Source organism: Podarcis muralis, chromosome 5 (genome assembly GCF_964188315.1).
Source record: "Podarcis muralis chromosome 5, rPodMur119.hap1.1, whole genome shotgun sequence".
NCBI classification, from domain to species: Eukaryota; Metazoa; Chordata; class Lepidosauria; order Squamata; family Lacertidae; genus Podarcis; species Podarcis muralis.
The window spans coordinates 59,662,307-59,686,680 of NC_135659.1; the positions used below are offsets into that span (position 1 = coordinate 59,662,307).

The 24,374-nt window shown below is 40.4% G+C and overlaps 1 protein-coding gene across 8 annotated transcripts; it reads right to left on the reverse strand.

The window, feature by feature from the left end:
• Positions 1 to 2,971: 2,971 nt before the first annotated feature.
• Positions 2,972 to 24,257, reverse strand: ZC3H11A (zinc finger CCCH-type containing 11A). Of its 8 annotated transcripts, none has more exons than XM_028734200.2 (18): positions 24,110 to 24,257; positions 20,295 to 20,348; positions 19,383 to 19,582; positions 18,989 to 19,108; positions 18,396 to 18,519; positions 17,303 to 17,503; positions 16,324 to 16,446; positions 15,211 to 15,291; positions 14,399 to 14,500; positions 12,831 to 12,893; positions 12,258 to 12,353; positions 11,171 to 11,236; positions 10,126 to 10,629; positions 9,273 to 9,346; positions 8,478 to 8,796; positions 6,995 to 7,167; positions 6,726 to 6,790; positions 2,972 to 4,825 (listed from the first exon to the last, which is right to left on the reverse strand). In XM_028734200.2, the coding sequence occupies exons 3-18, from the start codon at positions 19,434 to 19,436 to the stop codon at positions 4,567 to 4,569; spliced, it is 2,424 nt and encodes an 807-aa protein (XP_028590033.2). In that variant the 5' UTR covers positions 19,437 to 19,582; positions 20,295 to 20,348; positions 24,110 to 24,257; the 3' UTR covers positions 2,972 to 4,566. The 8 variants fall into 8 exon arrangements, with proteins under 8 accessions (XP_028590033.2, XP_028590034.2, XP_028590031.2 ...); XM_028734201.2 differs by having other exon boundaries at positions 24,115 to 24,254; XM_028734198.2 differs by having other exon boundaries at positions 20,295 to 20,474; positions 24,110 to 24,254.
• Between the last annotated feature and the right edge of the window lie 117 nt (positions 24,258 to 24,374).

A 24,374-nucleotide genomic window follows, 5' to 3' on the forward strand; every position in this document is an offset into this window, starting at 1 on the left:
GTAAAAGGGTTAAAGTTATGTGGCACCATCCCAGAGTTGTCCATTGAACCTAATTGTACTTCCTCCAAGGTAAGTGTGCTTAAGTTTGCTGCCTTGCTTTCTTTTAAAGAAAGCTTACACCTTCTGGGGAAAGGGCTGGACCATCCCCAAGGATTCAAGAGCCCCACAGGCGCACTGCACTATAATTACAATCCTAGTTTTGTCTTCCTGGAGCAATGGTGGCCAGCTGTCATGGACTGGTTGGATGTGGAGGAATGGTAGGAGAAGCCATCTGGAGAATCACCAAGGGAAGAAGACTCAGAACCCAGGGACATAAAACTAGCCTCCATTTGAGGTCTTGGACTTGCCACTGAAATTTTCCACAGTGCCCATAATGTGTCAGCGCTGGGTCATTGTGAGAATTTACACTGGCCACTCCATCAGAGCACTTGCTGCTGCAAGGATCATGGGAAGACATTTTGCCAAGGACCCCTTCAAACCTTGAATTGGCCTTGCCTGCTAATAGGAGGGAGGAAACACGAGATCATGAAGGACATGTTGGACCAATATTTATCCTCCTAAAAGACAAGTGTTCATTTCCTGACTGGGCTTACCAGTGAAGCATTCAAGGTCAGGTGCTAGATAGTCTCAAAACCTAGTAATTATTTGGCCTCTTTTAATCCAATCATAGATGTAGAAGACCCAGTCTAATGCTGCCTGTTTGGAGCCTCCCCTTTTGAGGTAGGACAATCACATGTTCCTTTTACTTCAAGCAGCTCTGGCATGCATCATATGCCCAAGGCATGTTCCATCAGCCTACTGTGCTAATAGCAATTATTTGCAATCACAGTAAGGGATGGTGACTTTTATCTGCTTGGATAAATTGCAGAGTGATTATATTGCCTAGTGCAGCTTTTGCCAAGCTGGTGCACTGCAGAGGCTTTGAACGATAACTTCCATCAGTCCCAGATAGCATGTTTACACTGGGGCTGACGGGAGTTACAGTCCAGAATCTGGAGGGCACCAGGTTAGCTGAAGCGCAAGCAGCACTTATTTATGGACATGATCCAACCCAAATTAAGATAGATTTTAACAGGAGAGTAAAATTAGGGTTGCCATACATCCGGAATTTCCAGGACATAACTGGAATACTGCAGTCAGAAGCAGTGTCCGGGCAGAAATCGGATGTCAGGGAAATCCAGCCATATCCACCCCCATGTCAGCAGTGTTTTGCCAAAAAAGCTCAACTTTTGTGTCCGGATTTTCCCTTTTTGCAATATGGCAACCCTAGTAAAATGTGTGCCAAGTGTTTTCTTTAGACTGGATTGTGTCCGTGAATTGTGCAAGAGACATTTCTGTATCCAGGAGAAATATTCTTATCTGCTCCCCCCTCCATTGATCTTTATAGGACACAGCTTGGGAGCACAGGAAGTAGTCTTAGAGAAAGGAAATAACAAAAAAAGCCAGCTATGCATTCTACACTGGCTCTGGGTTGGTCTGCTGCTAGTCTTGCAGAGTTTCTCCAGGGCAACAACATGAGCTAAGTTGGAAGCCATGAAAAAGCATTTCCAGAGTCCAAATGTAACGCAATCTAGATGTTTTCAAGCTGTTGGTGTTCAAATGAAGCGAAATGGCATAGCAGGTCAAAACCATTTTTACCGGTGGCGTTATAAACACATTTCCACCCTGTTACAAGACTAATCTACATGTAAATGACTCTTAACAAGTACATCACATGCTGGACACTAATTTTAAATTTGAGGGTACAACTCAAAAGGTGAGTTTACATTGCATTCTGTTTGATGCAAGATTTCATTCCCCTGTAAACAAACCCAGATGGTATGAACCTAATCCAGTTATTTTCTGCTTCCAAATAAGTCATTTTAAGACTGCAGGCAGACTTAAATTAGTGTTTCCGGTGGGGGATTTCTCTCCCAAGAAAATACTAGTTTAAAGGGGATTTTCCTCGGGATCACAGGAAAGGATTAAAGTATCCCTCTGCCTGCTGTAAGCCCAGTAATTATTAGCATACCCCCCCCCCCCGATAAACAAATGCAATTTGCATACAAAACCATAGATGCTATAACAAAATGCCACATCTGCAAAAATGTGTTGTCCCCTTATACTATTCCCATTTACATGGAGATTTGCCTGAGCATCAGTGGTCTCTCTCCTTGAGCTGGCTTTCAGATGATAGATCAGTGGTGACATGCATTCTTTATCTTTACTTTTAACATTAAATAGACATTTAATTTAACTTGTTAATTCCAAGCATCCTGGGGGACATACTATTCTTAATGCCCAGAGTTCTAAGGAGAATCCTATTTATAGAAATAGTAGATTTATGATGACTCTGCATCCTACATAATTATTTGGCAGCTTGGACCAGCTTGAGAACCTTTGCCCTGCTCTATCTTGCCTAAGCACATATAATTTTTAAGTATTACCCTCCATTTCCTATTTTCCATGTGTTGGATTCTGGAATGTAAACTTGAGAGACCTCTTGTACTCTGTAAAGCATCAGGCATACTGATGATGCTGCATTAATAATCTATAATATGAGACACTAGGGAGCCTGGCAATTTCTGAATAGTTTATGAACACTGAAATATTACTCAAGCAAATACACAACATTTTTTTATTTAACTATGTACAAGCGCCACAGAGGAGCAGACTACCCCTAATTTATGAAAGGTGAAAACTCACAAGTATGTAAAAAGAGCTATAATCAAACTCTGCGGATAAAAAATGTAAAGGAAAGTAAGAATCTCACATCATAAACTTGACCTCAGAATTTGATTCTATTATCTACGATAATCCAATGACCTATTTTTAGTGCAAGACTTTTTTCTTTTTTTAAAAGAAATCTGGCTCTTCAGTCCTTTTATGTTGCCAACTCAATTTGGGGCTAGTAAAAGCTGAGAAGCCATGACAGGTGGCAAATTCCTATTCTATTCTGCACAATGTTTTGGAAATAAAACACTGAAACACATTTCCGACATTAACTTTATTTAAAACACAAATACTTCTCTCTCCTGCAGACTGTTTAAAGAAATAGCAAACATATCTGATTCAGATACAATGATTTAAATAGAAAACAAAAAGATGTACAGAAAGCAATGGGGTCTGTAGTTAAAAGCCTAGAGAGGAATCTCTTGTATGGGAAAACAAAACAAACAAACAAAAATGAAGAAAAATGTCAACAGAAGGTTCTGCATAAGCAGACACAAACTATTGCAAACTATTCACAGTCTCAAATGTCTGTTACTTTTGTTCACCATCAGAAGTTCTCTGGTTTCCCACTTCTTTGGAGTAATGTGTCAACTAGCAGTTAATGCAGGGCAGCTTTTAACAAAAATTTACAAGTATGACTCTATTCAACCATATTTTGTACAGGCAAAATTTCAATGTGAACTTGCAAAGCACAGGATTGCTCCAAGTTAAAGTGAATATATTTACAACAGAATCAAGCAAATTTTTATTCTTGGTAGGAACGCAACCAGAAAGATCCTGCAGATAACAACAATAGTCAAAAGGTAATCATATGAAATATGGATGTAAGAATGATAGGGTATACAATACACCCAAATCTCCACAGAGACGCTGTAGAGTTCATGGAACACTGCCGAATAAAGATCATTGGTGGGGCTTCAAGTGCTGAACATGGGTACAAAAGTTTGCAGGTGGGCAGTTTCAGAACCACAGCTGAGAACTGTGTGGATTTGGCAGGGAAGAGTGCATATATGGGGTTTACCTGGTTTACCTGCCAAAAGACAGCATTCCAAAGCTTTGTTTTAAATGACCGGTGCAATATCAGCAAAAAAGGCCATCAGTTCAGGAAAAAAGAACAAAACCTGAGAATAACCTCACATGCCCTTGTAGGGCATGTTTTAAAAACAATAATTATTTTTAATGAATATAGGTACACACACAAAAATTCTTAGCTTTTGCCTTATGGAGTTTATGCTTGCTAGTGGGAACTAGTCTAAATGGTACAGAATAACAGTGAGGAAGATTAAAAAAACAAATGTTCAATATTCTTTCCTTCTTCCTAAAGCCACGCTTGCCATGTGGCAGTAAGTTTGGATGGAGATTACTACATTTCTGCTCTTCCTCATTTTAAACTGTACTCCTGGCTCTAGAATCAAATTTGAAAATATAATTGCATGACTCAAAGAGCTGACACAGTAACTTGGGAATACAGAAATTACCCCTAAAAAAATCACAATGAAGAAGCCGTGAAACAGACATTGAGGTTTGCCACAAGGCTGGAAAACAAAATGTGACAGTTAAGTAACAAAAATATATACAGGAAGGTTGTTGAGTCAACAAGTGGACCCTAGTTGAAATGTTCGTGGTTTTCTCAAAGTATTTCAGGTGGGCAGGATAGTAACAAGACAGTCATATAGGAACATCTCTCTGACCAGCAGGGCAATACAGGACAGTCAAATGCAGCCAATTTCTTTCATCAGTTCAAGTGTGCTTTAAGACTTGCCATAACTTCTCACCAAGAAAAGGGTAATCTTGGTTATCCAACAAAATATACAACATTTATTTTCTCTCAGAATAAACCATATGGGGATGAAATCAGCTGTCAATCATTTCAGAAAGTTCAAGCAAGAGGTCGTCCTCATCTTTTCCTGGGTCCAGATCAATCTCTGCTTCCAGTTTGCCTCCTGAGATTTCCCATATCAGCTTTTCAAAGTCATCGTCTACTGAGGTGGGTGTCTTCCCAGGTCCTGTTGAGCTCAGTCTGCGTGTCTTTACTGCTGCATGGGAAGAGGTTGCGCCTGCTGTCTCTGCTTGCAACGTGGAGGCTTCTTGGTTCTCCATATGCAGTTCGGAGCTTCACAAAGAGGGAAAAGATAACAATATGATACATCTCCAAGGGGGAAACAGATATCCTGTCTGGACGTGGGGAACCCTGAGCCCCAGCAGAATGGTGTGATATTAATAAGCTGTGCAGGAAGTTTCTCCTCTAGCAGCAGATAGGTCATAAGTTAGTTACAAATCTGAAACTTAAATAGGCAGGATGCAGGTACATCAAGAGTAGAGATGATATTCTTTATATGGGAATTCAAGCAACATTTGGGAGGGGGGTGTTGTGCAGGGCAACATGTATAGTTGGTGTGCACCAGCCCATCCTTGCTGCCACATTCCCACCAATATGCAATATATAGGAAGGTCTGAATTAAGGATCTTGCATGATCAGAACTGACAGGGAATTTTGCACTATCACCAGTGGCTTCTAACTGCATTCAGCTAAGCATGGTTAGAAACCTCTTATGTACGGCCTGCTCTCCTCTTCACACACTAAAATGCCTGAAGAAGCCTTATGTTGAAGTGTCATCTAGGTCATATTATGATATGGTCAGGAAGCAGTTGGTTAGCAGAAAGAAATAGCTGGATTACTGCTATGCCACTAAACTATCTTCTTCAGCTATGCATGTTTACACTATGTAGCCGTAAAGGTAAAGGACACCTGACAGTTAAGTTCAGTTGCGAACGACTCTTGGGGTTGCGGTGCTCATCACCAAGGGAGCCGGTGTTTGTCTGCTTCCGCAGACAGTTTTTCCGGGTCATGTGGCCAGCATGACTAAGTCACTTCTGGTGAACCAGAGCAGCACACGGCAACGCCGTTTACCTTCCCGCCGGAGTGGTACCTATTTATCTATTTGCACTGCATGCTTTCGAACTGCTAGATTGGCAGGAGCTGGGACCGAACAACAGGAGCTCACCCCATCACAGGAATTTGAACCGTGACCTTTTGATTGGCAAGCCCAAGCGGCACAGCACCACCCACGTCTTACGTTTTGCTTTTAAGATAGCTAAGTTCAAAGTAAACTGAGCAGTATGAAAAACAAAATGCAAGACTTAAGAAACTAGTTTATGGGAAATATCAGGTATGATAAATAGCATAAGGTCTTGAACAACTTAAAATACTGAATCAGCTCATTGCAGCATAAGCTTTGATGAGCAAATTCTACTTCAGATGCAGAAGTAGAGTCCTAGCCATTTATTTATTTTATGGCATTTATATACCATTTAATTGCAAATAAGTAAATCACATAGCATTACCTACAAAAGGTTATGTCAGAATAAATGTGTTGTTGGTACCCATGTTAAAAACCAAGGACGAATGCATGTTGATTTGGGATCTTGCTGGTCAAGTTGCAGTTGGTTTCTAAATTATCATAATTTGGCTTTAAAAGGCAAATTTTTGTCAGCGTTAGTATGAGATATCTAAACACTTCATCCAGAGTACTGCTATCTCCTCAGTGCAGTAGGATCTGAAGAGTGAAAGCTTGGTAACATTTGACTCTATCTTGTTGACAAAATTAAAATTAGTACAATGGGAAATAGTCACAATTTGTATTAATTTCTTTTAAGCTGCTTCAAGTATTATGATCTATTACTGGCCTAACTGTATTTCTTCAGAATCTGCCACTACAGTCTTGGAATTTTCAATATGAACTTCACTATATCCCAGATTCTTATGGCATTAAATTTAATTGAATCTATTCCCAGTGCCTGTTACCTGGACCTCCACTTGCAAACCTACATGGAAAGAAAGCAGAAGGACCTTATCCTAATTTTCACTTGATCTCATTTGAGTAATGGCTAGTAAACATTCAAAGTCAGCTTGCACAACTGTTCCAAGGGACAATCTCAGTGACATATAATAGGGTGATGATAGATAGATAGATAGATAGATAGATAGATAGATAGATAGATAAAATAATTACCTGTTAGACTGCACTCTCTCAGGAACAACGGCTTCTGTGGCTTCTGGAAGACTAGGAGCACTTGCCTGAGAGAGGGGAAAAAAGTTTGTGGCAGGTTTTTCTCTCTCCATCAACATTATGCTGTTTTAATTCTTGAGCATCCATCTTATTACCCACCCCCCCTGCAAAGAAGCCCACCCCTGCTACTTATCTCAAAGTGCAAAGTTACAGCACAAGCTAATACTTCCAGCTATCAGGTAGTCTCCAACAGCCTAAATCAATCTTCTTACCAGGGCTGTGTTTTCAGATGGGTGCTCCTTTGTGTTTGCGCTTGGGATGAGACTCAGAGGCTTCACTGCAGCAATAACAGAAGGATGACTCTCTGATGCTTTGCGCTTCAGTGCCTGCTTTGCTGGAGACACGGGCTTCACCCCAGATGGTTTCACATTCACTTTTGGTTTGGCTAGAATATGAAAAAGCAACTCAAGGTTAGTCCGTGAACACAGAATGGCAATGTTACTCTTCTCTCTCACACACTTTTTTCCAGAATAGCACATTTTAAAACCAAAAACAGCACTTCTCTTCCTCCTCCGAGACCTTTTTTAGAAATGTCAGATCTGTAACTACGAAAAGATTTGGTGCTCTTTGCACATGGCAGTTCCCTATCTACATGAAAAATGCAGCATCCTGCAAAGGGCTTTTTGACCTATTGCAGAGCCTCCAAGTGTCCTATTTTCCAGGGACATTCCTGATTTAGAGAAGCTGTCCCAGTTTCTGATTTGATCCTGGAATGCCCTGCTTTTCCTTAGAATGTCCCTATTTTCACAGGAGAAATGTTGGAGGGTAGGGAGTTCTCTGACCCCTGAGCTGTCTGGAGGCAATCCTGTATAGGGATTTTAAAAAACTGTTTAATGCTTTATTATTTTTCATATATGTTTGAAGCTGCGCAGCGTGGCTGGGCCAACCCAGTAAGATGTGTGGGATATAAATAGTAAAATTATCATTATGGAATGGGAAGTCCCTATTTTCATCAGAGAAATGTTGGGGGGTATGCTATTGCAACTAAGACTAAGAACAAGTCTTTGCCAGAAGTGCAGAAGCATACAATTGGGACATGTTGGACAGTGCCCAGATATGATGCTATCAAATCTCCCACATCCAGAGATTGTCTAGCAGTTAAGTGAGAGAGAGCAAGTGCAGCTTCATTCCATATACCAAGAGGGATCCAGTTACCTGGCTAAGCAGAGTCACCAGGACTTCCCAGAGGAACTCTGGGCTTCGGATTTGTCCCTCTAATACTATACATCCTTGTGCCATTGTCTCAGGAGTTATGCAGTGGATATTTGTGACTCACAGCTTAAATGAGCAAGGCAGGTTGATAGTATGAGACAGAAAAGGCTCTGATTTCCATAGGCGTTAAAATAGTTACAACTGTTGCCCAGATTACATTTTGAAGCAACTGGGAACACACATGCTATCTCAGAGATAGATGAAATCTCAAAATGTTTTGCCAATTCCAAAGTGTGTGTATCAGTATTATGCAAGAATATTCATCCCATCCCTTTGCACCTGAGACATGTAAGTGGAATGTGGGAGTATGCTTAAGAATACACACCTTGTTACTTAGCTCATGGGGCAACACTGAAACTTAAAACAAGGAGGAATTATCTTGATGGCAGAAATTTAAAAGCCTCTTGTTCTACCTCTTATGAGCAGCTTAAGGAGGCCAACCTTTCTTTGACTCTTGATTACCATCAAGGTGTTGCTGCTTACCTTTAATCTTTCGTTCTACAGGCTGAGCAGAAAGTATCGACTCCTCTGACCCCACGTTTTCTGGCGCTGCCTCCTGGGATCTCACCAGCAACCTCTTTGTAAGTGGACGGCTTTTCCCTGTTGTCACTGGGGATACAGGATTTTTCGCCCCTGGGGCCTTCCCTTCTGCAGCTTCTTCCCCAGCAGATGGCACAGTCACTTGCTCCTCCTGGGGCTTCCTCTCTTGCTGCTGTTTTAGCCTTTGCTTCTCCTTCCTTATCTCCTCCAAGCTCTTCACCTGGACTTTAGAATGTGAATTGCTCATGCCGTCTTTCAAAGGCTGAGTAGACAATGAGAAATAAAAAGGTGAGAAAACAGGTGCTTCCCACGGAAAGCCCCCCCCCCCCCCCCAGATTTCAGTATCTTGACATGCTTCCTTGGGTGGCCTGCCTCTGGATAGTGCTCAGGATTTCTTACTTCTGTTTGTTTTTACTTTTTTGGCTTTTTATAACCATGATGCAGTCATAGTCTGGGGTTGTCTGTCAGAAAAATGATGCCCCATTGTGTTTCTTGGTGGCATGATGTGCCCTTCACAATAGGCTGTCAAAATATATTATGCTGAACTTTGGCCCAGAGCTGATTAGCTAATGGGATCTAAATGGGTGAGAAAGCAGGGTTTGTATATCACGTGACAACTAGTCCTGATATAGATGTCTAATGGCAGTTTCCAAAGATGCTAGATGATAATGAACATGCATCAGTAGCAAGGCCTGTTTTTCAACGTAGAATGTATTGTGTACCAAAATGAAGACTTACCTTCGCAGTGGCATCTGATGTAAAACTTCTTGGAGAGGACTTCAGCTCTATATGTTTTTTTTCTCTTCCAGGAGCTGTTAAAACACCACATTGATCATTCTAAAAGGAGAATTAACTCTCCTGAGGCACAGCTATTTCCCACCTTATAAGGACAGCTAAATTAGGTGGGTGAACACCACACTCAGCAGTCTTCTATCTTGCTTGAAATGCTTGCTACCTTCCAACACCAAGGTCCATGAAGCACTACAAGCAAGGCACTTCATCTCAATTCCTCAATTTTTGAGGAACACATCCTGCCCAGACACATCCTATTCTGTCCTGAACTAGAAAATGTGCATAATGGTGACATGCCAACAGGCTGCACTGACATTACTTCCAGCTGAAAATACTTGCTTTTTCCAGAAATATTTGTTCTGGCATTAGTTGCAGGCTTCTACAAAGTGAATTGGAAAGAGTACCCCCACTTGAATTTAAGGTCAAATTAAAATGTGCGATCCCATTTGCTGAAATACTGAAAAATGCAGGAAGGACACTTGCAGGGCAGGAGAAAGAATGCTTAACGCCTCCTGCCATTGCCAATACTCTCCTCCTATGAATACCCTACTCATGCTTTTTCCCTTTCCTTACTCTGAGCTCATTTCAGAGCCATGTGTGGGAATGGGGGGACATCAGCACACTACAGTATGTTCTGAAGCTGAAGTTCCTAACATTGCTCTACCCTATGTTCCAGCAGTCAAATCTATCATGAGTATTTATACCAATTTTATCATTTATAAAAAATCTGCTTCAACATGCATTCTGAATATGAGTATTTGGTAGTAAAATGGTGCTACAAACAGGGCATGTATAGTACCTGTTGGCTTTGCAATGCATAACTGTCTCCTCCCAACCGGAGTTTGCTCAGGTTGCATCTGTGTCTTTGAGGTGTTCTCCCCACTTTGCTGCATTCGGAGGGCTTTTTCCTGCTTGATTTCCTCTAGAGTTTTGATGCGCACCTCCCTAAAGTCCTTAGCTTTGTCAGAAGGCTCCTCCAGCTTTCTTCTGATGGAAACAGCTGAACCCAAGGAGCCTTGCTTCTGGGGCTCACCCTCATGCTTTGGTCCAGCAAGGGTCCCTTTTTCAGTTTTTATGCGCTCCTCTTCCATTTGCCTCTGCTTCTTCTCAGCCAGGACCTCTGAAAAGGTTTTGATCCTGATGGCAGGAGACGGTTTTGCCACCGCATTGGGATCATCAATGGTAAAAGTTACTTGAACCTTGGGTTTGGGATGAATTTCTCCCTTTCTTTGGCTAGCCTTCTCCAAACGGATTTCTTCCAGTGTTTTCACACGAATTTCGCCTACTGGTTGGGCAGCATTCTCTACACCACAAACACAAAGCAAAATGAAAAAATGCACAATAGAATTAGTTAGTTTGCATTTTTATGTTAGTCAAAATGTCAACTGTTCTAGGCTCTATATACTTTTGCTCCCAAAAGATGCGGTATCACTCTGAGAGTTTAACAATCTGCTTCTTATCCCCCAACCTCATTCTAAATGGGCTTCCCTCAAGATGTCCATGTAGTATTTCAACCCTTGCCAGTTTATTGCATAGTGAAGTAGATTATCCAAGTAAAAAAGTGAGCAGTATGTAAAACATTGCTGAAGAACTAATGCTGAGAGCAAGATCTCATTCCATAAAGGAGCTCTAAATTCAGGAGGTAAGAAAAAAGAACAGTTGCAGGCTGATCTTTTTGGGACATGGGCCTTTTATAGATTTTAGCCTTTTATATATTATTATCACATTAAACTCTGTGAGGTTTACTTCTGAGTAGAGTAGCTTGGATTGCACTAAGGCAAAGATCCACCTGCAAGAAATAGGAAGAGGATATCCCAAGGTACTCCAATAAAACCAATTGTTACCTGTTTCCATGTTGTTCTGCTCAGATGGTAATCCTAGTCTCTCTTTAAGTGACAAGGGAACTTGTACTGCAGAAAGAAAGAATAAAATGGTGAAGGAAGTTACACAGGAGTCTCCTGTTTTGTTCTCCTACAGCAATCTTCCTAGTGCCTTGGACTACAACTCCCATCATTCCTGACAATTGGCCATGCTGGCTGGAGCTGAAGGGCTGAAGGTTGAGGAAGCTGACCTATGGCTTCACACAATAAATTGTTTCATATGGCTTGCTTCACCCTCCAGCCCAAGAAGTCTTCATAAGAGAGATGTTGAACTGTGATGGCCATCAGGCAATGGCTTTTTCCACCTGCCTTGCCCACCCTCCATCCCTAAGGCTTTCCCAGACCATGACTTTGAGAACAGCAGAAGCACCTGGGAAGAGAGGAGTTCCAGGGTATTTTAAAAATTAATGTTATAATTTGTCTGTCCTTGTTTCTCAATTTGATCCTTTTATATGGTTTTGTATGTTTTGTAGCATTTTATGAATAATGATTTGCCATTGTTTTTGTTGATTACAGTTTAGGAATTCTTAAATTTAATAGTAGTTGTTTATTTTAAAGTTATGTTTTTATTATGGCTTTTTGTATTGGATCATATTGTTATCAGGTATATGATCTTTGCTGTCTATTTTGTTGTTTATTCAGCTTGTAAACTACCTTCTGTATAGTAGTATAGAAAGGTGGTATACAAATTAAAAGTGAAATGAAATACTGTATGTTTTCTGCAACTCAAAAGAACCACAAATGAACTGCAAATAGATCTACTATTCTTCAAAAAAAAAAAATCTCTATCAAAGCAATTACATTTTATGCGTTGTGCACAGATCACCTTGACTATGGAATTTGGAGTACTTTGTGTACTTCGCTGTATGGAGACAGCATACAATATTTTTGAAACAAACAACTGTTAATATGGCCTTTGCATTATATGCATTTGATTCCTCATCCCTGATAAAAACAGGAGTTTCATTGACATTTTAGAACAATTTCACTTAAACAGGCTTGTTGCACTACAAAAGAAGTAGAACACATTTTACTATTTAAACAAACCTACCTCTCTTTGGTATTTTGTCTGCATTCTCCAAGGAGTCTACTTTCTTTCCCAGTCTTTCAGCAAGGCTACGTTTTAGGGGGAGACCACTCTCAGAAACTAACAGTAAAAAGAGAAGAAAGATTATTGTCAGGCTTTTGCTTTTTTGCTTTCAGCTATGCTTGCTACTTTTAGTGGCAATTACATCCACATCAGTCTTATGATACTGAAAGACACTTTAGTGAACATTTTGCCTAGAAAGATAGGGCAGATATACATACACGTGCACATACATTCTGGCAGCGCAAGAAGCAGATGAGTGGGATAAGAGCTGATACCAGTCTAGTTTTTACACAGCTCTCCACTGAAATGTCAAGAAAAATTAAAATCCTCCTTGCCGCAGATTCTATGCTGTGCCATAAATGGCATATACTTTAATACAGTAATTTAATAAATCATCAAGGTTCAAAAACAGGGGGGAAATGTACCCATGATCAGAACTTTTGTGCACGTATGCACCTATGATGGAAAATAATGGATAAGGCTGATATGTTAATAGAGGAGCAGGGTTTTTTAATTCTACATGCTGGTTCTCACCTGTAGAGGATTTCCGTTTTCCCAATCTCTCTGCAACAGTCAATCGAATCTGAGGCTCTTCACCTGACAAAAATTAAGGGCAAACAACTTTAACAGATGTCTGAAGTAAACCAATTGCTTTAATATGTGTATCAATATGTAGTGTTTTTTTTCCATGAAAAGCTGTTGGCTAATAAACAAACAGTATCTATACAGCAGTTTAAACAAAAAAAATCCTTCCAGTAGCACCTTAAAGACCAACTAAGTTAGTTCTTGGTATGAGCTTTCGTGTGCATGCACACTTCTTCAGATACACTGAAACAGAAGTTGCCAGATCCTTCTATATAGTGAGAAGGTGGGGAGGGGTATTACTCAGAAGGGTGGTGGGAATGGGTGATTGGCAGATAGCTGTGATGAGCCTGTGCCAATCACCCATTCCCACCACCCTTCTGAGTAATACCCCTCCCCACCTTCTCACTATATAGAAGGATCTGGCAACTTCTGTTTCAGTGTATCTGAAGAAGTGTGCATGCACACGAAAGCTCATACCAAGAACTAACTTAGTTGGTCTTTAAGGTGCTACTGGAAGGATTTTTTTTGTTTTGACTATGGCAGACCAACACGGCTACCTATCTGTAACTATACAGCAGTTTATTTACTTGCAGTAGAACCTGCATTTGACCAGAAGATTAACACATGCAAATTTAGTTGTTAAGTACAGGATACTCAACTCCTCAATGGGATCCACCCACACAATGGTAAGGTGATATAAAGGCAGATTGCAAGCAAAGATGCCTAGATTCAGATAATTGCTCACTATCACATTCTTTCACCTTTTGTCAAACAAACAGGACAGGGTAACCATAGGTGAAAGAAGCAGGAAGATCACACATGACAACCCTCTTGTTAAACAAATGGGATGGCCAGTTTATCCCATTTCTCACTATTCTTAAAGTGATTATAGAAATTGTAAGAATCACTCATTTCACAGCCCCTCCCCTCTCCATCACAATGCATTGGCAAAAAAGGGTATAAAAAGACCATTAGATGAAAAGGTTAGCTAGCTCTCCAGCTCCAATACAACAGAACTTACCCAGCACTTCCTAGGACTCTGCACCCTACTGCTTCGCTTTAAGGACAGGTATACTTTCCTTTTCCCCTTCCCTTCTTGTGTGGGTTTATGGCAAAATTGTCACCTTGTTTATGTAGGTGTTAGAATAGGATATTTTCTGCTCTTTAAAGTGTGTTTGTATTGTGATTTGCTATTCGCTTAGACTGTAACTTTGCTATCTAAAGCAGCATTGTATATATATTCTGTCACTCCTGATTTATATAATAAACTAAGCTTCCATTATTTCTTTGTGAGGGTTTCTTGTAGGAAAAAGATTAAGGATTAACACGCATCCATAAAAAGTGCACGTCATAACTCCAGCAAAAGATCCTAAACCTCTCAGCAGTGTGTATGTGAACATACCTGAGTACACATCATAACATTGATGCTAATTATAATCGATAAAGAGGAAGGGCATTTCCAGAAATGCCACACCTACCAGAGCTGCTGAACTGGATACAAACAGAATTACACTTACCTGGCTTTGTAGATAAAGTTACAGTTCTGACCACAGTCCGTACATTTTCTTTTTCTGGGCCTGGATGGGTCTGAATCTGAGCAGAAACTTCAGAGGGGTTGTCTGAGAAGAGCAAGACAAATCTATATTAAGCTGCACTGCCACCACTATTTGGCATTTCATGAATTTGTGGTTGAGATGCAATTTGAATATGAGGCTTCTAAGTTCACACTCTTGGCCAACTGTAATGCATTGGTGCCTTAAGGTAAGTCCAATCCAAAATTATTTTTTTCTTGGAACAATCATCGAACAACCTCCACTAGCCACCACCCCAACACTTAATTGCTGTGATTCAATTGTACGGCACAAAACTGCTGAATCAATGATCACTGGGACATCCAAGGCTACACATAAAGGTAAAGGGACCCCTGACAGTTGGGTCCAATCGTGAACGACTCTGGGGTTGTGGCGCTCATCTCGCTTTATTGGCCAAGGGAGCCGGCATACAGCTTCCGGGTCATCTGGCCAGCATGACTAAGCCGCTTCTGGTGAACCAGAGCAGCGCAAGGAAACGCTGTTTACCACCCCCACCCCGGAACAGTACCTATTTATCTACTTGCACTTTGATGTGATTTCGAACTGCTAGATTGGCAGGAGCAGGGACTGAGCAACAGGAGCTCACCCGTTGCAGGGATTCGAACATTAGCATTTGCAAGGCTCTAAGAAAAGCAAGCAACAGCCCACCCTGGACTTCTAATAATAGACACTGCAACAATGAGGGTGCCCAAACATAATGCTGTGGAATATCCTCACAATTACAAAGGTCAACTCACCACCTTGCTTCTTTGATTTTTCCTTCATTTTTTTTGACTTGATCTCATCAAGGGTTTTGATTCCAAAATTCAAGTTATCAACTGCAAAATTTGAAAATCTGAGTAAGCGGATAAGTTTCTCTCAAATACGAAAGCGCAGAAAACAAGCTCAAAGTTAGATAACCTGTGAAAATTTATTCCAGGGGTGAGAACCTGTGGCCCTCCAGAAGTTACTGAGATACATTGCCCATCACATCTGATCATTTTTTGTACATGCTGGCTTAGGATGATGGGAGCTGGAATCAAACATCTGGGGTGCCACAAGCAAACTTGGCAATTTCAATGTTTTTAGCTTTGTTTACTCTATAAAAGTATAATCAATATGCTAAATTAGATCACTCTCTGGGGCACCAGCAAATCTTCTGTTGCAAATTGAACATGTTCTGATGCACATTACCCTAAATATGCAGAGGAAATATTTCCAGAAAACTTTCCACAACACTTCCTGTGGACAAAAATTGTTTGTTGGTTTTTTTGTTCCCATCTTTCTGAATAACTCCTATATCCTTTCCACTCTCTATACCCCCATCTACCTTCCTGCACCAGCACACTAATGTCCTTCTCTCCAATACTTGCTTTAAAGGTAAAGGTAAAGGAGCCGGCGCTGTCCGAAGACACTTCCGGGTCACGTGGCCAGCATGACGAAGCTGCTCTGGCGAGCCAGCACCAGCGCAGCACACGGAAACGCCGTTACCTTCCCGCTAGAAAGCGGTACCTATTTATCTACTTGCACTTAGGGGTGCTTTCGAACTGCTAGGTGGGCAGGAGCTAGGACCGAACGACGGGAGCTCACCCCGCCGCGGGGATTCGAACCGCCGACCATACGATCGGCAGGTCCTAAGCACTGAGGTTTTACCCACAGCGCCACCCGCGTCCCTAATACTTGCTTTAAAAACAAACAAACAAACAGCATTTATGAAAACATACTTTGCAAGTCCTCAATTGCAAGAAATTAAATATAAACACACACTGAAGCAAATAAACAATCCAACCCAAATGCTGAATGTAGGCATCCTTGGCCGAAATCCCTTGCTAAGGGTCTACTCAGTTTATTTTGAGCATATTAGTTCCTACCTTTACCTTGTTTTGTGCTACTTGCTGATTTCCGAGTAGAAATTATCCGCAATCCATTAGAAACCTCCGCAGAGGGTTGTTGAACAGGCATTTTAGATTCATCACCTTCTTCCGATAATTGATCTGAAAGAAGTAGCATTGCTACTTTGAGTCCATTCCTATTTATTCAGAAGTAAGCCCACTATGTTCAGTGAGACAGATTCCCAAATGTGAATAAGTCTTAGGCTGCACTGATTTATACCCATTTACCTGGAAGCAAGCTCCACTGAAATATGTCAGACTTAATTCTGAGTAGGCATGTATAAGTTAGAACTGTGAGTCAAGTAAAACTTCATTTGGATTGTCTCACCTGCTTAGTCAAGTAAGATCAGTACAACATGCAATTAATTAAAAGGTAGGTAGAAGATCTATGATTTGCCAATTTAAGTTTTGCTACTCTTATATGCTATAGGGTGGAAACCTCCCCACTCCATATGCTCCAGAGGATTGGAAGAAGCACCAGGGGAAGAAATGTTTCAAGGTGCTGGGATAATGCTAGGGTTGCCATATTTGAAAAAGTGAGAATCCGGAGCTGGGGGGTGGGGAGCAAAGTTGTTGAGCTTGACCGTTTTTGAGCTATTTGTGAGGAACATCGGTAAAAACAACACTGATGGTTGTCGGCAGCCATAAGTCCGGATTTCCCTGGACATTTTGCAAATTTCCACCCAGACACTGCTTTTGGTTGCAGTATTTGGGGTGTGTTCTGGAAATTCCAGGCGTATGGCAACCCTAGATAATATCCAATACCATCACCTGCTTTGACATATTTACTGTTGTTTTCATCTTGATTTTAATTTACTTTAATTTTTATATAAGTTGTTAGACACTCTGAGGATCTGCAGGATGAGGTGGGGGAATACACTGAAGCAATGACTGCATTAATGATATGCACTGAAACAACGGAGAAGCATCATGCTTTAGGGAACTATATTTTGCTCACCATCATCATCTTCATCATCATCTGCAGCATTGATAACAACTGGTGGATGAGTGGGGCTTGGTACATTTTCAGAACTTTCCACCTTCATTACCCCACGCAGCTGAGGAGATGGATTGGACTGAACAGAAAGTTTATTCTGTTGCAATGAAATCTGTGTAGCCTTCATCTCCTCTTCCGTAGGTTCAGGCACGTTTAGAACAGCTTTAAACAAAAATGCACAAGAATCTATAAACTACAAGTTGAAAACCATTATCAATAATATAAATAGGCATCTGATCCATCATGTGTAAAATCTCTCCAGTAATATCAAAATCATGCTGCAAAGGATTGTGACTAATATTAATATAATTTTGATACTTAAACTTGGGGGGAAAATCTCCAGTAAGTGGTGGCCCTATTCCATCTTGCTTACACACACATCTACACTAAAGACCATTCTTATGGATTAGATCTAGCATTCTGAAACACTGGTCACCTAATGCTTCTAGGAAGTTAACCATAAAGAAATGATGGTGAAAGTATTTGCCCTGTTGTATGTTAAATATAAACAAGTCAGCTATTTGTCTCAAAGAGTTTCCTAGATGGTTATAGCAATTTAAAAAAGGAGAGGAAGGGCTGCAGGGTTGTGGTTAAAGATATGTAAATCACTTTTCAGAGTGCTGTGTTCACACGGATGTCTTCAATCTGCTAGTAGGACAAGTGTTAGGAACCTTTGGCCCTCCAGATGTTGCTGAACTACAATTCCCATCAGCCCCAGCAGGCGTAGCTAAAGGCCAGGGAAGTGAGTTTCATTCCAGCAACATATGGAGGGTCAAAGGTTCCTCACACCTTTGGTAGTATTTGGGTTAACAACAACAAAAACAATGTTGTGAAGCATCCACCTTTGTGCTATAAAGAACGTGTCCCTGCATAACCTTTATCTACTGTATTGCTGCTGGATTTTTTTTTGATGCACTGCTGGGGGGGAAAGTCAGGCAAGTATGGCTTTCCTTGCAGCACCTACAGAAATGTGGAAGTCTGAAGAAAAAATGCAAGATCTTTTGTAGATAGGTAGGGGTAAAGAGACATGCCGAAAGGTGAAATTACAACTCACTCTTGCTTGGAGGTAAGAAAAGCCCATCCACAAAACGTCCCTTGTTGTGGTGGAATGCACAGTTCATCTTCTGACAGCCCACTGGCTGATTCTCCCAAAAGCATGGGATCTCACTGCGTTTTTTCTGAAGACAAAACATAGACTATAAGTGTACACTAGGAACAACCTGCAAGTCCACAACGTCATTTTTGTAGCTTTAATGTAAAAAAAAACAGTCACCATATAATAAACCAACCCAAATAATAGCACCCCAAATTCAAATCAAGCTGGAAAGGTGCTTAGAGACTAAGAAACTCATGCTGGTAGACTAAACATGGGAATCTAAAACTACTATGAACAGTTTCTTCATTTATAAGTGTATGTGTGTGGATATATTTTTTCAAAGCAAGGCAGGAGTTACCAAAATAACCTTGCAAACTTAAACTTAACAAACTAACTTGATCGCTCTAAATCATGCCTATGTCTTTATAGTTTTTAGGGAAATGTTCTATGCAAAAAACACTACACTTCAACAATGCACACAGTGTCTGTATTACAGACCCAGATATCAAGAGTAATCACACTGCTAGACTATATATTGAGACAATACTTACATCAATCTCCATGTGTCTAAATCGACAGACACTTCTGAAACATCGCTGCTCTTGCCAAAGCACACACACAGTTTCATTCCCCAGGGCAGCTTCACAGTGACGGAAGGGGCAACTGTCACCCTATGGAGAATGGAATATGGTCTTGGTAAGCAATACATACATTAAAAATCAGACTAATATAACCAAGGTTTCATTGAACTGCATTTCCTATGCACAAAAGCAACTTGAAAGGTTTTACTACAACTTTGCACATTCCTCTTCCTGGCTACCAATAAAGTCACTAAAGGAAGGGACGGATGCCTTGGCTGGAGTCTATTGGGTGTATCAGGTTACATTATACTTATAATACTGCAAGCAAGAATAAAGAAGACTAGAGGACAGGGGAAATACAAACCTTGGTACATGTGGAGTAGAAATAAAAGTAACAATCATCTCCTTGGTTAGACATATTCGGCTGAATATTGTCAGCTTATGTTGGAGAGACTGGTGGCTGAACAGAGGTTTACTGTTCTCTCAGTGATGGCTGATCAGTTTGGTTTAACTGGCAAAACCTTCTATAGGCTGGATTTACTGGTATCTTCTTTAAAATATAATCTTGGAAAGAGATGAAGGAAAATAAAAAGAAACCTTCATGTTACAAATCACAAGCTTTGCTACTTTTTTTTATTTTAATGGCACATAATAAGTTCTAAACCCCAGTAGGTTAGGTAAACACATTCTACTTTTATATATGTTATGAAAACTGGTTCCCAGTTTAAAAACAAACCACATAAATCTGTTTACCCTCCAATTTCCTGACATCCAATTTCTTTACATCATAGTAAGAAACACTAAAGCGGGGGTAGCCAACATGGTGCCTTGCAGATGTTGGACTACGACTCCCATTAACCTCTGGACAGCATGGCCAATGGTGAGGGACAAGAAGATCTGTTGTCCAGCAATATCAGGAGGGCAAAATCCAGAAATATAGAAGTTTCATATTTGGCAACAAGCAGACAACACACATTAATATTTTGGGAAGCTCAATTCCTATACCACCACCACTTCTTTGCTGACTGCTTAAAACGGATGAGGTGAACTGACAAGAAGGGATGCTGAGATTGGGACATGCCCCAAGTTGAATAATTAGAACAACATTTGCATATGCTATTGCAGAAACCTTGGCCACTGGGTGAAAACTGCTGCCAGCTAGTCATTTTGATAACCCTTCAAATTTTAGCAACTGCTAAGATATATCTTAAGCACCTGTTGAATTACAGATCACACACTAAACCTTCCCAAATGAATACATTTTTCACTGAGATACCTTGGTAGGTTCAGCATGCAACTCTGTCTTCAAAGACTTCCAGTTATTTTTCTCCTGTAGGTCGAATCAACACTCAATCCATGAATTGATAATAACGGGATAGAAAGACTTTTCTTCCTCACATTTCCAAGGAACACATCTCATTCTCATTCAAAATTCAGACAAGGTGAAATACAACTACTGGAGAAAGCAAGTCCATTTGAACGGTCAGGAAGACTGGAGATAGTGAAGGTTAATTGCCTCTTCAAAATAAATTGTTCATTTAAAGATGAACTTGTGTTTCAAACTGGCTGCAAAGAAGATCCATCTTCCACAGCCGGAAAATTTTAATTTTTTTTTTTTTTTAATTAAAACACATTTTTCAATTTCTGGTCTTCAAGATTTCTTCCACCTATTGGAAAAAAGGAAAAATCTTCCCCGCTCTTTATTAAACTGTATAGTTAAAAAAAAAAATACTTGTATGTATAAACACAGATATGTATATACACATAAGTATCCTTAAATACATTTGTGTTTATACATGCAACAATGTATATACAAGCATGGTAGTTAAATTTAAAGATTGAAATTTTGCAACAGAATGTTTCAAATTTGGGGAACTAAAAATAAATTGCCATACAAATTTTAGGCCAATCGTTTCCCACATAAGCACACAAATAGATACATAGACATAGGGTGTACACATGATGTATAGAGTATTAAGACCGATTTTCAGACAAATTGGGATCCAATTAATTTTTATGCAGAAACTAACTGCATGATGCAGTTTTAAAAGCAACAGGCTTAGTACTACAAAATCAAGGCAACTGTTTGATTTTGCTGTCAATATGTTAAATTTGTTTTGTTTTTTCTGTACCTAATTTTGCTCAGTCCCCCATACATCACTGCAAAGATACACCATAAGTCACTGTTTTTCAGTGATAAGGTTGAAAGGATGCAGCAGGTCCAACATCCTAGCAACCAATGCATCTTCAGTCACAAAGTGACCCAAAAGAAAAGAAATTGTTGATCCCTCTTTCAATGCCATTTTGAGTATATATTCCTTCTTTCAAATTGAAGAGTGAAATGTAGGAATCTTTTATTCACACAAATGCTAACATATTTTGGGGGGTAATTTTTGGCATGGTATTTCACCCAACTCTAAAATAGAGAGGGGAAAGTATTTTTAAAAAGAAAAAGTAGTAGTCCATGATGAATTTTACACAAGGGGAAATTATATATATAACTACAACAATTAATTTTCATTATTATATTCTCTTCCCACCCAGTTTTTTTATTTATTCAAACCTGATTTGCCTGCACTAAATGATATTGGTGCTTCACATGATCAATTCCGCAATGAGAAAGATTCTGACAAATGCACAATACCTCTCTTTGCCATAATCAGCCCATATTTAGTGTCCACCAAACTATCCCCTTGGGGGGGAATTGTGCAAATACAGGCATTATAAGCAGCAAATTAACTTTAGGTATTTCCTTTCTGTAGCCTTTTATTTTTATTTTTGCATACACAATCCCTGAATACAAAGTTCATTTCTGTACATACTACCTTAAGGCACACAAAAAATTGGTTAATTAAACTGCCTATCCCAATTTAAGTGCATGTTATAAAGCAGTTTGTATATTATCTGCCATGGTTTAAGAACATACTGCACATCCAGCTCTGAGAACAATTATTAACTTCATTCAATATTACACTGTTTTAATATATAGGTGAAATCCAAGAACTGTTGGTGTCTTTCACCAATATATAAAAACCAACAATTTTTAAAAAGCAATTAAGAAAAGGTGATTAATTGTTTTTCCATCCCCCCTCCAGTAAAAATAATGGGCATAGCTCTGATAGTAGGAATAGTACTTGAAAGCCAGATTCTCATGATGATGCTGACATCCTTGATAAAGCTGAGCAGTTTTGTGTTCAAATCGTACAAAAGCTTTTCAAAAGTCAACTGATGGTGGGCTAACTTTTGAGCTTATGTGAGAAAAAATGCAATAGAATCACAGAACTGTAGAGCTGGATCACCCCCTGCAATACTCCCTTCTAGGAATGTAAGCTGAAAGGTTTAGGCACAGGAACAGAAACTTTCATATAATAATTCCTGTTCATACAGTGTCACATTATCTCCCTCACTCTGATTATCAAGCATAGTTAACATCCCTGTCTCATTGTAGGTATTGAGAGTATATGTTCACAAGACACTTTGGAGGTCAAAAAGCAGCTAGTGCTAATGATGGATAGCAAAGAGCAGCATTTTCATATGCACTTCAAATTGTCTTGAAGCACAGAACACAGATTTTATTCACTGTTCTCTTAAGCACCTCTCCATTTCATTGCAATGAGTAAGCACCATGCATGACAAAGCCAAATGCCTGAATAATTATATAAAAGAGCCATTTCCATATTGTCATTGTCAAATTATGAAATGAGTTTATGTTCAGAGGTCAAGAAATTTGTTGCTCTGACATTCTGACAGCAAGGTAGAAGAATGGCAGTTGAGGTAATTTATGACCCCTTGGGCCAATGCCCACCAATTTCTCAGCTTCCCCTAACAGCATATGGGTTTCTGTTAACTAAACCTAAAACCTGTCCTTTGATACTATTTGCATGTTTTGAAAGGCACATGGATAGGATAAGCACCTCTAACTACAATAGCTTTAGGAAGTGCTGTCCATCTTTACTGCCATCTGTGCCAGACTCTGCACTGGGAGGAAACAATGTACTCTTAGGTATTAAAACTGCTGCATCTTCTCGTATCAGAAAGACTGGGGAAATTAACACACTAAATTATTAGCTGCTCAACGGACAGAAAAACTTTATCACAATTATTACAGCTAATTCAGCTGCAAATGGTCTGCAGTGGGAAGAACTAGTACCTAGTTTCAAACTGGATATACGCCAGATATTTTGGTTACAAAAGGTATTTTATGTCCTCTGCAACCATTGATCATCCTCATCTTCATTTAAGTAGTCGTCTCTATGCTGCCTAGCAATAGCATGCAATTAGCCTATGACATTATATTCCTAAAACATGCTAGATGCACAGCTCAATCTTGGAGTGCAGCATGCACCAATGACAACAATCTGTTTTGGAAAAGAACCTCAAATGCCACCAGCTAAATGCCATGATAATCAGAGACTCGTTTTTTTGTCAACCAGAATTACTGTACTTCCTGGTTTTGCTATTTTTCAGTGTACTACTGAATTGCAATGCCGGAGAGTTCTGTTACATCAATAGCACTAGAAATGGCAGGTCTTGGCTTAATTTTATTTCATTTAAAAAACAAACAAACAACCCACTATTATTGAAAATCCCGCACTGTGGGATTTCCTTTGCCCTAGTTTTCTCATCTTTGGGATTAGGCCAGTTAATCCTAATGCCCTTTCCTAGATGGTCGCGGGGATCTGGGAGACTAGGAGGGAAAACCGAATTATCTAAACAAATCTTGAAGAGCAGGAAAACAATCGCTGTGGGAGGGCCGGGAAATAAATAAATAAATAAAGCGGGGCCGTACGGACGCCATTTATATGAAACGCAAAAGGAAGCAGAAAATGGAGTTAATTTAGGGGCAACCATAGATAAAATAAAATAAATATAAGGAAGCTGTCGCAGTCTCGGTTAGGGACTCGGAACGGGCCGTTTAACAAAAGGAAGAGCGTAAATTTGAAAACAAAGAGGCCCTAGGCGGCGGGCCTACGGAGAGCCGCCTCGGCCAGGGAAACCCAGGGAATCCTATACGAAGCGGCCTTTATACCTATATCGGTGGCTGAGGGAGGGGGACCCCGGCCCCTTGTCACCCGCGCGCAGGGACTTTACCGAACCCCGAGAAGAAGCCGCTGTCGAAGTCGGGACAACACTCCTCCAGTCACCTTCTCTCGTCTTCTTCTTCTGGACGGCAGACGGAACTCGAGGCGTCTACTTCAGCAACACCGCTGCCCTCCTCTAAGATGGCGCCTCTCACCAGGTTAGGCCGACCCTGCCCGCAAGCGTCATGGCGGACGGGGAGGAAGAGGGCGGGGGCGCCTGCGCGATTGGCCCTTTTCGGATCACGCGGGCGCCGCTCTCCCAGCCTCGCCATTGT